This window comes from Microcaecilia unicolor, chromosome 2 (genome assembly GCF_901765095.1).
Source record: "Microcaecilia unicolor chromosome 2, aMicUni1.1, whole genome shotgun sequence".
In the NCBI taxonomy this organism is placed as follows: domain Eukaryota; kingdom Metazoa; phylum Chordata; class Amphibia; order Gymnophiona; family Siphonopidae; genus Microcaecilia; species Microcaecilia unicolor.
Window position 1 is genome coordinate 169,040,133 of NC_044032.1, and position 17,683 is coordinate 169,057,815.

At 44.3% G+C, this 17,683-nt stretch overlaps 1 protein-coding gene across 2 annotated transcripts in view; it reads right to left on the reverse strand.

Annotated features, from left to right (window-relative positions):
• The window catches only part of CAMK4 (calcium/calmodulin dependent protein kinase IV), a 380,765-nt gene that overhangs the window by 153,507 nt on the left and 209,575 nt on the right, over nucleotides 1–17,683 (reverse strand). For both annotated transcript variants that reach the window (XM_030193470.1, XM_030193471.1), the window contains exon 3: nucleotides 6,719–6,781. In XM_030193470.1, the coding sequence (XP_030049330.1) occupies nucleotides 6,719–6,781 (63 nt within the window). The remainder of the gene's footprint in view (nucleotides 1–6,718; nucleotides 6,782–17,683) is intronic.

Here is a 17,683-nt window from a genome sequence, read left to right on the forward strand (position 1 = left end):
TAGAATAGCACTTAGTGCTTATTTTTTTATGATGATTTTTCAGTGTTATATATAAAATCTAGTCCTTAGAGGTCATTTTCAAAAGCATTTTCAGTGTTAAAACAGCGCTTTAACTCAGAAATGTACTTTTCTACCCACTTGTATGTGAATAAATTTACTTGCACTGCACAGTGGCATTCCTGGGAGCATAGGTGGGAATGGGTTTTCACTGTCACACATGGAGGGGCCCTTTTACTTCACACACAGTTTACCACTTGGTAACTTCTAGAACAGAGCTGCGATCTTTGTTATTTTTAGCAGATACCACACAGTAAACCGCACATTAACTACTTTTTGTGTTGGGGGGAAAGAGTGGGCAGTTAAGACGCTGCCCTTACCACACACTAAGGGGCCCTTTTACTAAGTCATGCTAAAATGCAGCTAGCGCTGCTAGCGTTTGGGTTTCCCGCACTCTGCAGCCACTTTTAGCGCAGCGCTAAAATGGCTGCATCTGTATATTTTTCTGTAATAACCCCACACTAATTTCTCAATTAGGGCGTGGCCATTACCACAGAAGCCCTTATCCACCACCTATTTTGAAAGCGCTAAGGGCTCCCACACTAACCCCATGCTAATTACGCCGTGCACGGCAATGTGCGGAATTAGTGCACACGGACTGCCACAATACCGCAGGATAGAGAACAGAAAGTGGGAGAGCGACCAAGGATATCAGAGACTGGAGGATGTTCTTAAAATGAAAGTTTATTAAGAGTTTCGAAACTCTTAATAAACTTTCATTTTAAGAACATCCTCCAGTCTCTGATATCCTTGGTCGCTCTCCCACTTTCTGTTCTCTGTTGTCTTTACCGTGGGGCGTTTGAGTTCTCCGCTTGCCAGCGGTTTTTCTCTCACAGTACCGCAGGATGCCTCAGCGCGTCCCGCAGCAGTGCTTTTTGGCGCATGGTAGGCATGTGCCAGTGCCTACCCCAGCTTAATAAAAGGGCACCTAAGTGACTAACATGGAGTTAATGCAAGACCTCTTACTGCCTCCTAAATAAGGAAAGAAGGGAAGGATTTGATATGCCACCTTTCTGTGGCCTTATAGCATCCTTACACACGTCATTTCCATGCACTAAAGCCACCTTTATCGCAGGTGTAAAATGAGTAATTTTTCTATTTTCCCTATTAAAGGTCATGTGCTAATTAGCAAATTAGCATAGAGCACGTCCAATCTTCACCCCCAGACCTGTCCCCAGAGGTAAAAATAACATTTTATATTTTAGCACACAAGTAGCACACGTACAGTCAGGGGCGTAACTACGGGTGGGCCCGGGCCCACTCAATCTCGGCTCAGGCCCACCCAGTCTTTCACAACCCTCCAATCGGTGCTGGTCTGGCTGCAGATGCCTCTAGTCCAGCAACAGCAAACAACCACCACTCGAGAGCTCCCCTAGGACCCGAACCAGTGTCTGTTTCTTTCTCCCTCCCTCCCCTTTCATCCACCCACTGTGCAGCACGATCCCTCCCGTTGTACCTCGCTGGGTCCGCGCTAATAAACAACCAAGGCAGAGACGCGGGACCACGGCTCTCTGTCTGCTGCTACTGCTTCCTGTGCCGGCCCAGAAGTTTACCTCAGAAGAGGCAGGACCAGCACAGGAAACAGTAGCAGTAAAATTTCCTGATCTCCTGCTTTATCATAAAGCCTTCATTATGCGGCAGGGCATGGAATGGATTGCCCCTGTGAATGTTACTTCCCTGCCCAGATGGTTAACCTTTGAACAAGCCATTATCGACCTGCTAGAGCATTCCCATCTAATTGGCATGCGCCTTCCTAAGAGCATTGTTTCCAATCTGATCATTAACACCACTTACAAATTAATGGTATCCTTGGATAAATCTATGGGCATTCCTTGGTCTGATACGTCATTTGTCCCGATATGGAATAATCCCAATTTTAAAATTGATAATAAGCAAGTTTTGTGGTCTCAGTGGCAGCATATAGGAATTTGGCCCTTAAAAGATATGATCCATATGAGCAGTCAGTAGTCTTTCTCAGATTTGAAAACAGAACTTTCGTTATCAGACGCCCAATTTTATCAATGGCTTCAGATTAGTTTCATGTTAAAAAAGAAAAATAAAGGTAGATTACAAATACAGTTCCTGACCCAAACCCCAGAGATTAATGATTTTAATTTGAAGCTTCAGCATACTGGCCACACTGCTTCCCACATTTACAAATATCTTCTCAGCAAATCCCGCACTAAATGTACAGGTTTACGTAGATGTTGGGAGGAAGACATTCAGCAGCCTATCTCAGATAAGTTGTGGGAACAGCTTTGGAAGCCCCTCTTCAGATGCTCTAATTCTTCTACTATTATACAGTCTATGTATTTCTTTATGCATAGATCTCTATGGACAACAAACGGAGCAGATCGTAGGCAAACAAAACGTGATTTATTAATATAAACAATTGTAATATATGTATACACGCACAAAAACTGTTTTTCTGCGTGTATACATATATTACAATTGTTTATATTAATAAATCACGTTTTGTTTGCCTACGATCTGCTCCGTTTGTTTTCCATCTTGGATTTCACAGACCGTCTGCCTTTGTGCTTTCTTAGATCTCTAGGCAGTGTAAATCAGAAACAAATGCACTTATGCTACTATACCCAGAATGTCAGTAAAGTACTGAATATTCACGTTCCTATCAAGGCAGGGTGGAGACCGCACACATACACCCTAGTCCTGAAACTAATTATGTCTTATAACTCCCCAAGGCACTGGTCTCACTGGGTGCAGTCGGTGGAGGAGTGCATAGTGATGTTATTGGGCTTAGTGGGCTGCACCTGTGATGGTGGGACATACAACCAGACTTGATGACAGACAGCTCTCCCACACAAGATGCTGTAGATGGAGACAGGCAGGCTGTAGGATCTCTGAAGGCACCAGAACCGTGGCTAACATCTGGCAAAGGGTCTCTCTCTCTCTCTCTCTCTCTCTCTCTCTCTCTCTCTCTCTCTCTCTCTCTCTCTCGGACAGTCAGTCAGCTGGTGGTCCCTCTCTCTCTCTCACTTAGGCAGGCAACCCGGTCAGGCAGATGAGCAGGACAGGCACTGGTGGGCCACTATTAATGAGCCTCAGATATTTTCATGATATGGCCATGAACTAAAAACTTCCTTGGGTCACCAGACCCCTTACTTTAAGTACATAAGTATTGCCACACTGGGACAGACCAAAGGTCTATCAAGCCCAGCATCCTGTTTCCAACAATCCAGGTCACAAATACCTGGCAAGATCCCACAAAAGTTCAATACATTTTATGCTGCTTATCCCAGAAATATGCAGTGGATTTTCCCCAAGTCAATCTAATAATGGTCTAGGGACTTTTCCTTTAGGAAGCTGTCTAGACCTTTTTTAAACCCCGCTAAGCTAACCACCTTTATCACATTCTCTGATAACAAATTCCAGAGTTTAATTACATGTTGAGTGAAGACACAATTTCTCTGACTCATATTAAATTTACTACTTTGTATCTTCATCACATGCCCCCTAATCCTAGTATTTTTGGAAAGAGTAAACAAACAATTCACGTCAAACCATTCCACTCCACACAAACAAAACACACAGACATTCACACACATACCAATACACATGAAGGAAATACAGATACAAACATGCATGCACAAAGATACACATATACACAACAGTTGGAAAGAATTCCATGAGCCATGTTCTGCATACTTTCCCCACTTGTTCTATGATCAGCAATTTACCTGATCTTTATTCTAAGTCCATCGTATATTTCTTTCAGTTTCTGACACTTCTAGAATGGAACAACTCCCTCTGAATATATATTTTATAATATGGCAAACCACAGTTGCTTTCTGGCTCTCTCATTACTGCATTAAACAATTATTTCACTTTTGGCCTCCTCCGTTTCCAACTGTTGGTCCATATTGATGACTCAGTTTTTGACTATTGATTTTGTCTTCTGGTTTTATAAATCTTGGCTTGTTTTATAGTTTAATTCATTAATTTATACTCTGTTTTGTACTTTCCTTAAAAAGGCTCTATGAATTAAACAAATATCCGTGCAAAGCATAGATCACACTCTGGAAGAACCTCTGGATGATGCATCAAGGAATTCTCTTGGTTATATTTATTTATATATGGCTCTTTTTACAAAGTGGCACTACCGATTAGCATGCGCTGAATGAGAAGATGTCCAAGAGCCCAGAGTTAGTTAGTTATTTTAAATTTTTGACACAGTAGTTCCTCCTTACTTTTTCTTCAGCTCAATTGAAACTAGAGCTGGGATTTTGGAAGAATGAGCCCTCATTTTCAATTACCCAGAGACATTTCCCTTGTCTTTACTGATCCTCTCACTATTATTATTATTATTATTAGCATTTGTATAGTGCTACCAGACGCACGCAGCGCTGAACACCTGATACAAAGAGACAGTCCCTGCTCAAAAGAGCTTACAATCTAAATAATACAGATAGACAAGACAGTTATGGGTGAGGGAAGTAATGGGTGAGAAGGAAGGAAGGGACAAGGGGCGGGCAATTGAGTAGTGGCTAGGAGCTAAAAAGCAGCAGTGAAAAGGTGGGTTTTCAGCCTAGATTTGAAAATAGGTAGAGATGGAGCTAGACATATAGGTCCAGGAAGTCTATTCCAGGCATAAGGTGCCGCGAGAGAAAAGGAGCGAAGCCTGGAGTTAGCAGTGGAGGAGAAGGGGGACAACAAGAGAGATTTGTCCAGTGAACGGACTATTCCTAGTGTGGTCATTGCATCAACGGTCATGAGCTCAGAAGTCATTCACCCTCTGTCCTGAGTTATAAATCTGGTTGCTTGGTGTCACCCTTAGTGAAGGCTTCCTCTCCATACCTGACTTTCCCTCTTCCCCCCCCCCCCCACCCTGGGGGTGTGAATGCTGCCTATGCAGCACCAGTGCGCAGAAGATCCAAGATCCAACTCAGGTATTGAACTGGCTGCCTTCCACATGGCAATGCACAGTGCCACAAGGAAATGTTACAAATGGAAAGCAGATAATAATTCACTCACATTCCTGCTAATGGTAAAAAATGAACCTCAGAGTATCATGTCAGAGTAGATGTCTGAGAACAAGGGATGCCCAGTTCAAATCTCACTGCAGCTTTATGTGACCACGAGCAAATCACTTAAGGCTTCTTTTACAAAGCCGCACTAGCGATTCTCACGTGGCAAATGAGAGGAAGCCCATAGGAATTGAATGGGCTTCCTCTCATTTGCCGCACCGGGAATCGGTAGCGCGGCTTTGTAAAAAAAGGCCCTTAACCTTCCATTGCATCAGATACAAACTTAGGGGCCCTTTTACTGAGTTGTGTTAGGCGCTAATGCAGGGGCGTAGCCAGACCTTACAGTGGGAGGGGATCAGAGCCCGAGGTTTGGGGCACATTTTGAGTGCCACCCCACCGCTGCCCCCCCTCCCCACGACACACTTTGCTTTGCCTCCCCCCCCCCCCCCCCCGCCACCGCCTTGCACCTCCTCGCACCCCCCTCGCCTCGCAAACAAATACCTGTGCTGGCGGGGGTCCCCAATCCCCGCCAGCCGAAGCCTTCTTCAGCGCAGCTGCGTTCCTGCCCTGCTCTTCTTCCTTCTTGCTCCTCCTGTCCTGTGCATGCTGACGCTCCTTCTCAGTTTCACGTAAAGGAGCATCAGCGTGCACAGGACAGGAGGAGCGGGGCAGGAACGCAGCTGCGCCGGAGACCGGCGCTGAAGAAGGCATTGGCTGGCGGAGGTTGGGGACCCCCACCAGCTAAACCAGGGGCCCAGATGAAATTTGCAGGGGCCCAGGCCCCTGTGGCCCCCCGTAGCTATGCCCCTGCACTAATGTACGCCTAATGCAACAAAAAAATGGACTACTGTTGGACATGCTACAGCATCACATGGTAGATTTTGAATGTGCACGCATTAACCACACACTACAGTTTTTGTATTTTGTTTGAGGGTGTCTGTCAGTGTGCATTCCTGCACTAATCAATTTTACGCATCTACATTACCATGCGCTAATTGGTTACCACACGGATAACGCAGGAGCCCTTACCACCTTCAAAATAGGAGGCTGTAAGTTCTCCCATGGTAATTAAAAAAATGGTCACATTTTAATGGTAGCAGTGCATGGCCTTCAATGGGAAAAAAAATTGAAAATCGTGGTTTTTACAGTCATGGTAAAAAAGGCCCTTAGCACAGAGGAAAAACTCGCATAACGGCACGCTAAGGCCTATTTTTACTACAGCTTAGTAAAAGGACCCCTTAAATTGTAAGTCCTCCATGTATACCTGAATGTAGCTTGTCGTGAGCTGCATCTCAAAAAAGTGTGAGCCAAAGTTACTCCTCCCATTTGTGATTGTGAATTGGGTAGGCAGAGGGCATCGAGCACCAGTAGGTAATTTGCACAGGGCACTATAGTTCAGTATCAGCCCTGTGCGGCTCTATATAAATTTCTGCTGCTATTTTTGTTCTGGGCAGTACTACTTTCCTCATATCCTACTGACGGGAAATTGGGTGCTCTCTAATCTAGTTGTCCCATTGTATAAAAACAGCTTATTGATCCTAAAACGTGCAGTATATTGCTAGATAACTAAAGAACTTCTGTCCAGACAATCCAAACGCATCAAATCAAATGCAATGTCAGAACAAATATCAAAGGAATATGATGCAAGGAAAATTACTGCAAAATGAACTTACAATATTAGGATGTGAAAGGCGAAGCAGAACTCCTATTTCAGTTCGAACAATTTTCTTGTCTACCTGGTCAAAATAAAAAGTAGAAAAGCAAATTGTAAATGCAATGTTTATAACAGAAATATTTTTTCCTGAAATTTTTGTAAAATGCAGGGATCTCACAAGCAATGTGCAGCCTTATTGTTGGATAATTCTTACTGCATGTAGGTTCAGTGAAACATCTCTCAAGCTCCAAGCAATCCACTCATGAGATATGATTCCTGGAGGAAGTTTAATTCAGACCTTAACACATTTATTCATATTATACAATAAGGAGGGCAATTCTAGAAACCCCAGGGGTTACACATATATAAAGTAGGCACAGAGAAAGTTCGCTCCCACTTTTATACAACCTACGTGTACAAGTGCAGGAGAGCAAAAGGCTGACAACCAGGAAACCCGGTTCGAATCCCGCTGCTGCAGCTTGTGATTTTGTGCACTTAACCGCCATTGTCTCAAGGACAAAATTAGATTGTAAGCCCTCTAGGAACATGGGAATACCTTTGAGCTCATTTTTGAAAGAGAAGGGCGTCCATCTTTCGACATAAATCGGAATATGGACGTCCTTCTCCCAGAGACATCCAAAACGGTATAATTGAAACCCGATTTAGGACGTCCCTAACTGCGCTCTGTCACAAGGACGGCAAAAGTTCAAGGGGGCATGTCGGAGGCATAGCGAAGGCGGGACTTGGGTGTGCCTAACACTTGGATGTTGACCCATAATCAAAAAAAACAAGGATATCCCTGACGAACACTTGGACGTTTTCACCCAGACCTGTTTTTCTTATGACTAAGGCACAAAAAGGTGCCCAAAATGACCAGATGACCACCAGAGAGAATCGGGGATGGCCTCCCGTTACTCCCCCAGTGGTCATTAACCCCCTCCCACCCTCAAAAAACATCTTTAAAAATATGTCGTGCCAGCCTCAGGTCCGTGACAGCAGTATGCAGGTTCCTGGGGCAGTTTTAGTGAGTGCAGTGCACTTCAGACAGGCGGACCCAGCCCCATCCCCCCACCACCCTTTATGTTTGTGGAGGAAACAGCAAGCCCTCCAAAACCCACCAGAAACCCACTGTACCCACATATAGGTGCCTCACTTCACCCGTAAGGGCTATGGTAGTGGTGTACAGTTGGGTATAGTGGGTTTTGCGGGGCTCAGCACACAAGGTAAGGGAGCTATGTACCTGGGAGCAATTTATGAAGTCCACTGCAGTGCCCCCTAGGGTGCCCGGTTGGTGTCCTGGCATGTCAGGGGGACCAGTGCACTACAAATGCTGGCTCCTCCCATGACCAAATGCCTTCAATTTGGTTGTTTTTGACATGGACGTCTTTGGTTTCGAAAATTGCTGAAAATCAGAAACGTCCATGTCTAGGGACATCCAAATCTAGGGACAGCGAAATTTAAGGATTTGGACGTACCTGACGGTATTATCAAAACGAAAGATGGAGGTCCATCTTGTTTCGAAAATACGGGTTTCCCCGCCCCTAGATGTCACGGTTTTGCAAGGACGTTCAAATCACAACTTGGACGTCCCTTTCGAAATGCCCCTCCACGTGTCCCTGAATATAACTTACCTTGAACTACTGAAAAGGTTTGAGCTAAATCTAAGATAAACAAATAGCTGTTGGACAGAGTTGTGATGTACACTTCCAAGCAGGTATAAATCTACCTCTGGTGGCTGTAGGGTTTGTGAGGCTAGTTTATAAACACAGATAGGTACTAATGTTGTCTTTACAAAATAGACCCCCCCCCCCCAAAAAAAAATAAAAAATAAAAAAATAAAAATAAAAATAGGCACTTACTTGGGCTTCCAATCTAGACAACCTATTATAAAATTATGCATTACAAAAGTAGCCAAAGGTCAGCATCACCAAAAGGCACAGACACAATAAAATAATAACTAAAGAGCTTAGGCGCCTCTTACTAAACCACACTAAATTCCAGCATTAATGCATGTCTTTTTTTTTTTTAATTTAATTGATTATCAAGCAAAATACAATCATGATTACTTGCATTTTCCTGATTCAAGTTAACAATGCAGAATATACAGAATAATAAAGCAATCTAAGAATAAACAGTCTAACTTACAGAAAATTAAATCACACTCAGAGAGGACAAGTGGCGAAAAGCCAAAGGAGTTGGCCTAAGGGAAAATATCATTAAAAAAGTAAGGGCTCCATTTACAAAGCTGTGCTACCATTAGCGATGCACTGAGGGCCCCTTTTATCAAACTGAGGCAAAAGGGGGCCTGCGCTGGCATCGGCATGTGTTTTTCACGCACGTCAAGGCCCCCTATTACCACAGCGGGTAAAAGGAAGTCTCTCTTTCCTGCAGGAAATAGCCGTGCGGCAAGTAAAGCACTTACCACGCGGCCATTTTGGGGGGATGCCCTTACCGCCAACCATTGAGGTGGCGGTAGGAGCTCCCGCGCTAACCTGGTGGTAAAAGGGAAGTGCACAGCACTGCCCGATTACTGGCAGGTACACTCTGGCATTACAAAAATTAAAATATTTGTTGTAGCGCTGGATATGACAGCGCACTAGGGGTGGGAAGTACTTGCGAGCTGTTGTGGTAGCCCAGCGGTAGTCCCTGTTTAGTGAGCAGTTAGCCTGTGTTGAGCTTACCACCGCTTAGTAAAAGGGGCTCTGAATGCGAAGAAGCCTATTGAATAGAATGGGCTTCTTTGCATTTAGGGGTCCTTTTACCAGGCTGCGATAAAAAAGGTCCTGCGGTAGCACCAGTGGCCATTTTTGCCATTCGCTGAGGCCCTTTTTATCGCAGAAGGTCTGCAAAAATACATGGCCATGCGGTAAGATTGCTCTTCCTGCAGGGTCATGCAGGGCAAGGACTTACCACCACCCACTGAGGTGGTGGTAAAGGCTCCCGCGCTAACCTGACAGTAACCGGGTAGCGCACAGTGCTGCCCAATTACCGCCGGGTAGCCACCACACTAAAAAACCGGGCCCTACTTTCCCCGGCTTGGGAATTGGCACATACTGGGGCTGAAATTATTGCCAGCGCCCACGTTGGGCCGGTGGTAGCTCCAAAGTGGCGTGTGGTAAGCCTGCATTGTGCTTACCGCCACTTTGTAAAAGGGCCCCTTAGCACACCGCTAATCGGTAGCGCAGCTTTGTAAAAGGAGCCCTAAGTAAGTTCAGCTAGCTAAACAATATAGTCCAATTTGCAATAACTAAGATTACGACAATCCAACAGCTCCAACCCCCTTACCCTCTAAACAGAAATGAAGCTGGGAAGGATCTTAAAACATATATTTAGTATTACCTAACAAAATTATATGGCCTTAGTGCATTTCAGTGCAAGACTTTCCCATGCACTAAAGTCCGATTCAGTGCAGCATAATTATAGGCTTTTAAATATATTTTTTTTTTACGGTTGCACACTAATGTGAACATTAGCATGCAATACCAGTAAAAAGTTATTTAGGAGACGGTAAGTGCTCCCACGTTAAGTCTATATTAACTAATTAACATGTACTAATGTGAACACACTGGCTGGATAACGCTCCTCTGCCCACTTCCTGCCCATGACACACCCTCTCCAAAAAGAAATTATAAAAATAAATAAACAAGTGATTAGCACATGCTGGCAGGCAAATTACAGTAAAATACATGAATGTGTTGTGTGGTAAGCCTTTTCCCTGTGTTGGTGATTAACATGGTTTAGTAAAAGGGCCCCTTAATTAGGAAGAAGCTAATTTTCAATAAGCCTGCTGAGCCACAGATATAACAAGGTAATTTTACCGGGTTAAGTCAAATTTTCAGCTGCACCTCGCCAGATGATTTACAGCTGAAAATTCTCCTAAATTTATCCAGTTGAACTTAGAACAGCCATTTGTGCCACCAGAATAACCTAGCTAAACCGAGTCACCTAGTACTGAAAAGCAACAATTTGCTAAAGGTAGAACCCTCCCTAGAAACACCCTTTTCCAAGCCTGCTAAATTTCCTCATAATTTTCACACTCTTCAGATTCAGCGATGCACCCCACAAATGTCCTAAATTAGCCAGATAAATCTTTTGAAAATTGATCATTAAGGGGCTACTCCTACCCTGTGCTTCTGAGAAAAAAAATCTTACTTAGGAATAGAGCAAGTCCAGTACATTATATAGTAACATAGTAGATGACGGCAGAAAAAGACCTGCACGGTCCATCCAGTCTGCCCAACAAGATAACTCATATTTGCTGCTTTTTTGTGTATACCCTACTTTGATTTGTACCTGTGCTCTTCAGGGCACGGACCGTATAAGTCTGCCCAGCACTATCCCCGCCTCCCAACCACCAGCCCCTCCTCCCAACCACCGGCTCTGGCACAGACCGTATAAGTCTGCCCAGCACTATCTTCACCTCCCAACCACCAGCCCTGCCTCCCAACCACCAGCTCTGGCACAGACCGTACAAGTCTGTCCAGCACTATCCCTGCCTCCCAACCACCAGTCCCGCTTCCCACCACCGGCTCTGGCACAGACCGTGTAAGTCTGCCCAGCACTATCCCCGCCTCCCAACCACCAGCCCCGCCTCCCGATCTTGACTAAGCTCCTGAGGATCCATTCCTTCGGCACAGGATTCCTTTATGCTTATCCCACACATGTTTGAATTCCATTACCGTTTTCATTTCCACCACCTCCCGCGGGAGGGCATTCCAAGCATCCACTACTCTCTCTGTGAAAAAATACTTCCTGACATTTTTCTTGAGTCTGCCCCCCTTCAATCTCATTTCATGTCCTCTCGTTCTACCACCTTCCCATCTGCGGAAAAGGTTCGTTTGCGGATTAATACCTTTCAGATATTTGAACGTCTGTATCATATCACCCCTATTTCTCCTTTCCTCCAGAGTATACATGTTTAGTTCAGCAAGTCTCTCCTCATACGTCTTGTAACGCAAATCCCATACCATTCTCGTAGCTTTTCTTTGCACCGCTTCAATTCTTTTTACATCCTTAACAAGATACGGCCTCCAAAACTGAACACAATACTCCAGGTGGGGCCTCACCAACGACTTATACAGTACATTATCATTATTTCATGCAATGACCTAGCATCTTCAGAAGGGCATGCACTGTTAAATTAACCCTGTAATAAGACTGACATCAAGTACTGTTTTTAAGCATGAAGAAAACATGCTAAAAGAGATGCACAAAGAAAGCTCCAAAGTTCTTTGAAGCTAGCACAGGTGTTCGCACTCTTCTTTGGGTTAAGTCCATGTTGATGTGCTGAGTTTAACATGGCACAGTGGTTAACAGACCCCCCCCCCCCCCCCAAAAAAAAAATATCTTTTAAGAGATCACCATCAAAAAGAAAACCAACTAAAGTAGCTGCTGCTCCAAACCATAAATGCACTTCCACAGAAAATGATATTCATTAACATGGCACATGCTTCTCATCAATGATTCATTAAAGGAAAATGGTTTTCGTTGAGTAGCTTCCTGAACAAGAACTAATGACTAATTAATGCTGAGGATAGAGTACCATGTTCCAAAAAGGCATTTTGCTCCTTTTATTTTATTATATTTTTGCTTGAAATGGCAGAAACTAAAAACAAAACAAAAAAACGGAAGACTTGCTATTTCAGAGTAATTCTTTCTCAAATCGCTATCTTAATTATGGCAAGAATTTATTTAATCTTAGCAGGAGGAAATCCAGAAAGAAAACATTGCGAGGCTGGTACTAAGAAGGGCTAAGGGGGAGCCCTTGACACAGCCTTTTAGGGCGAAACATGCATGTCGGGCATTGTTGAACCCCTGGTCTGATTTCAGTGCAAGTTAAGTATTGCTTATAAGTAACTTAGAGATTAAAAAGTAAAATGAACAGTTAAATAAGTAAATGAAGAAACAGTTTAATAAAATATTATCGCCAGTGAGGATTTGGGTGCTGTTGAATGTCCAATAAAAGAGTGAAGTTGGTCATGTGCACTGCTGAGGCGATAAAAAACATATGAATGATTTCTATATGATATATGGTTAAGGTGGAGGTTAAAACCTATATATGACCCTTGTTAGGGGAGTAGTTATAGTTGAAGGGCTCTTAAAGAGAGAGTTAGTAGTGCCAAGTACGTGCGGTTTCGAAGAATTTATTTAAACCTGCAAATCCATGTCATCTGAGGCACAAACGACACAATGTATATGTTACGTACTCAAGAATTAACAAGAAACACAAAGGATTTCAACACACACAACAGATGTGCTGTAGTGCCAAGTACCTTTCAGCACTAAAGCAGTGTATCAACATTCCTACAATGCGTATGCTGGAATACGATACATAAAAATGTGTGTGAAATGACTGGCAAGATGAGGTAGATATTGAGCCAGTGGTGCTCACCATTTTGTTGACTGCCGACAGCTTTATTCCCGAATATTAATACCAGGCCATGTCTGGGCTCCAGTATTGAATATCTGGGTATATGTGGCTGGCTATAAATCCACACTCAACTTTTTGGACTGCCCCTGACATGCCCCCTTTTCAAGTACGCATGACTGAAAGTTGGGCTTCCTTGCAATGCCACTCATCCGTCTCTCCATTCACTCAGGTCATTCACTCTAGGTCTCAACTTTTCCCCACATGTTACCTTCTTTTTCTCACCCCCTATTTCACACTCTCACTACTCTCTCAACCTTGGTAAACAGAGGGGTTAGCTAGTTAAGGAACCCTTTTACTAAAGGGTTGGCATACGCCAATTGGGAACTACCGCTGGGCTACCACAGGATCTCAACCCACTGCCCTACCCATTAGGCAGCAGTGGGAATTAAACCCAGTTCCCCAAGTCCAAAACCCACTGCACTAACCATTAGGCCACTCCTCCACTAGAATCCAATTTAAGCTGTGTGTTATGGTTTTCAAAATTCTATCAGGGGAAGCCTCTCTATTTATGATGAATTTATTGGTATTGCTACACGATGCCACCTCAAGATATAACACTCAGGGCTGGATGCACTAAACTTAACGAGCCAGCAATATGGTTTTTAAACTGGTTCTAGCCAGTTTAACGCACAAGTAGTAAGCCGGGACATGCACAAAAGGGTTCTCCGAGCCATTTTCCTGTCACGGTAGCATTTAACGAAAACGGAATGCAAATGATAGTGGGGATGGGACGACTTTCCTATGAAGAGAGGCTGAGAAGGCTAGGGCTTTTCAGCTTGGAGAAGAGACGGCTGAGGGGAGATATGATAGAAGTGTATAAAATAATGAGTGGAATGGATCGGGTGGATGTGAAGCGACTGTTCACGCTATCCAAAAATACTAGGACTAGAGGGCATGAGTTGAAGCTACAGTGTGGTAAATTTAAAACGAATCGGAGAAAATTTTTCTTCACCCAACGTGTAATTAGACTCTGGAATTCGTTGCCGGAGAACGTGGTACGGGCGGTTAGCTTGACGGAGTTTAAAAAGGGGTTAGATAGATTCCTAAAGGACAAGTCCATAGACCGCTATTAAATGGACTTGGAAAAATTCCGCATTTTTAGGTATAACTTGTCTGGAATGTTTTTACGTTTGGGGAGCGTGCCAGGTGCCCTTGACCTGGATTGGCTACTGTCGGTGACAGGATGCTGGGCTAGATGGACCTTTGGTCTTTCCCAGTATGGCACTACTTATGTACTTATGGTCTACAGGTTATTATAATGAGCTAATTAGCAGATGCACAGTTTATAGAATAGTGCTTACGCCTAGGAATCATGCATAACGTCAGGCGTGCCCATTGCACCAACTGAAATGTGGTGCAAATGTGCATGCCTAAATTGGATGTGTGTTCCCCTTATTCTATAACAACACACATAAATGCTAGGAATGCCCCCATTCTGACCATGACCTCCCATTTCTGTGCCCTTTTTTTTTACTCACGTGTAAAATTCTAATTAAAGCTTATTAGTACCAACAATTGCTTGTTAAAAACAATTATTGAATCTCATTAGCTCATTATTCAATTAAATTGTGCATGCAATGTTTGGCAACTTTTATAGAATTAGGGGGATAGTGCATATTTGCAAGGGGGAGCATACAAATAGGCAGAACATGGGCAGGGCTCACACTTGCGTGTGTAAATTATATAATTGCATGTGTATCTCTGGTATTTAGGTGCTAACCCATGACTCATGCCAGAATTCCGCACCAAAAAGAAAGTCAAAATTCTGCACACAAAATTTGCAAATTCTGCAAATTTATTTGTTATAATTAAAGCAATATTACAGCAACCCTTCCAGCACTCATAGCATCCACCTCCCTGCACCCACACACCAGCTATATTTTTCCAACCCCCTCTCCCTACACCCACACATAGCATTCACCTTTTTCCAGCCCCCCCCCTCTGCACCCATACTCCATCCACCTTTTTGAGCCCCCCACACTCCATCAACTTCAATTTTTTCTATTCCCCCCCCTGCACATAATCACATGCCATTTTGTTCAAGATCCCCCCACCCCCAAACCTGCACTTGCACCCCTGCTCGCACTCACCAATCTAGTCACTGAAAGGTAGGAGGAAGAGGAGGAGCTGCATCGGGAGTACCTTTTCATGGCAGGAAAGAACCCCACTCTTTCCTGCCTGCTGCCGCTAATCTGGGTTTGTGCCTCCGAGACTTCCTGCAGCAGCCTCATGAGAGTACCACTTGAAATCTTGGTGGACATTTTGAAGAAGTGGCGGCACTGGCCCAGAGAAGCGGCAGCAGGCAGGAAAGAGTGGGGAGTTTTCCTGCCCCCAAAAGAAGCCACTAGACCACCAGGGCATAGGCCAGGAGAGGGCTCACCGAGGCTCAGGAGAGGGTGGGGGCCAGCCAGCCAGCCAGCCAGCCTTCCTTTACTGCAGTCCATTCCCAAACCATTTAAAAAAAATTCCTCTCAGTGCAGATTCTGCGTGAAAATGGTTAATCCTGTGCAGTCATGCAGAATTCCACTAGGAATAACCCTTACTCTAATTGTTAACAGGGCCACTTCACAACTGTGTGTATGTAGCTATGCATGCCATACAGTGGGGGAAATAAGTATTTGATCCCTTGCTGATTTTGTAAGTTTGCCCACTGACAAAGACATGAGCAGCCCATAATTGAAGGGTAGGTTATTGGTAACAGTGAGAGATAGCACATCAAAAATTAAATCCGAAAAATCACATTGTGGAAAGTATATGAATTTATTTGCATTCTGCAGAGGGAAATAAGTATTTGATCCCCCACCAACCAGTAAGAGATCTGGCCCCTACAGACCAGGTAGATGCTCCAAATCAACTCGTTACCTGCATGACAGACAGCTGTCGGCAATGGTCACCTGTATGAAAGACACCTGTCCACAGACTCAGTGAATCAGTCAGACTCTAACCTCTACAAAATGGCCAAGAGCAAGGAGCTGTCTAAGGATGTCAGGGACAAGATCATACACCTGCACAAGGCTGGAATGGGCTACAAAACCATCAGTAAGACGCTGGGCGAGAAGGAGACAACTGTTGGTGCCATAGTAAGAAAATGGAAGAAGTACAAAATGACTGTCAATCGACAAAGATCTGGGGCTCCACGCAAAATCTCACCTCGTGGGGTATCCTTGATCATGAGGAAGGTTAGAAATCAGCCTACAACTACAAGGGGGGAACTTGTCAATGATCTCAAGGCAGCTGGGACCACTGTCACCACGAAAACCATTGGTAACACATTACGACATAACGGATTGCAATCCTGCAGTGCCCGCAAGGTCCCCCTGCTCCGGAAGGCACATGTGACGGCCCGTCTGAAGTTTGCCAGTGAACACCTGGATGATGCCGAGAGTGATTGGGAGAAGGTGCTGTGGTCAGATGAGACAAAAATTGAGCTCTTTGGCATGAACTCAACTCGCCGTGTTTGGAGGAAGAGAAATGCTGCCTATGACCCAAAGAACACCATCCCCACTGTCAAGCATGGAGGTGGAAATGTTATGTTTTGGGGGTGTTTCTCTGCTAAGGGCACAGGACTACTTCACCGCATCAATGGGAGAATGGATGGGGCCATGTACCGTACAATTCTGAGTGACAACCTCCTTCCCTCCGCCAGGGCCTTAAAAATGGGTCGTGGCTGGGTCTTCCAGCACGACAATGACCCAAAACATACAGCCAAGGCAACAAAGGAGTGGCTCAGGAAGAAGCACATTAGGGTCATGGAGTGGCCTAGCCAGTCACCAGACCTTAATCCCATTGAAAACTTATGGAGGGAGCTGAAGCTGCGAGTTGCCAAGCGACAGCCCAGAACTCTTAATGATTTAGAGATGATCTGCAAAGAGGAGTGGACCAAAATTCCTCCTGACATGTGTGCAAACCTCATCATCAACTACAGAAGACGTCTGACCGCTGTGCTTGCCAACAAGGGTTTTGCCACCAAGTATTAGGTCTTGTTTGCCAGAGGGATCAAATACTTATTTCCCTCTGCAGAATGCAAATAAATTCATATACTTTCCACAATGTGATTTTCCGGATTTAATTTGTGATGTGCTATCTCTCACTGTTACCAATAACCTACCCTTCAATTATGGGCTGCTCATGTCTTTGTCAGTGGGCAAACTTACAAAATCAGCAAGGGATCAAATACTTATTTCCCCCACTGTATGTGTGTATGTACACTACTCACTATATTATAGAAAATAAAATACTAACAGTTAAAGGCCATATGGCCCATCCATACCATCAACTATCCCTTCCTCTCTCTTAGAGATCCTATGTGCTTGTCCTATGCTTTCTTGACATCAGATAAAGGGGAGCTGAAGGCAGACATTACAGAAGTAGGCACTGGATTGCAGGAGGTTGAACAGAAAATTGGTAAACAATTTGAGAAAATCCTCTAGCTGCAGCAGCTCCTCGATCTGAATATTGGACCCATAGTGGCTGAATATTGCTATATCCATAGTTAGGCAGAATGCCCTCGCATTGTTCCATCACTATCCCCTGGATTCTATATATATGGTGCCC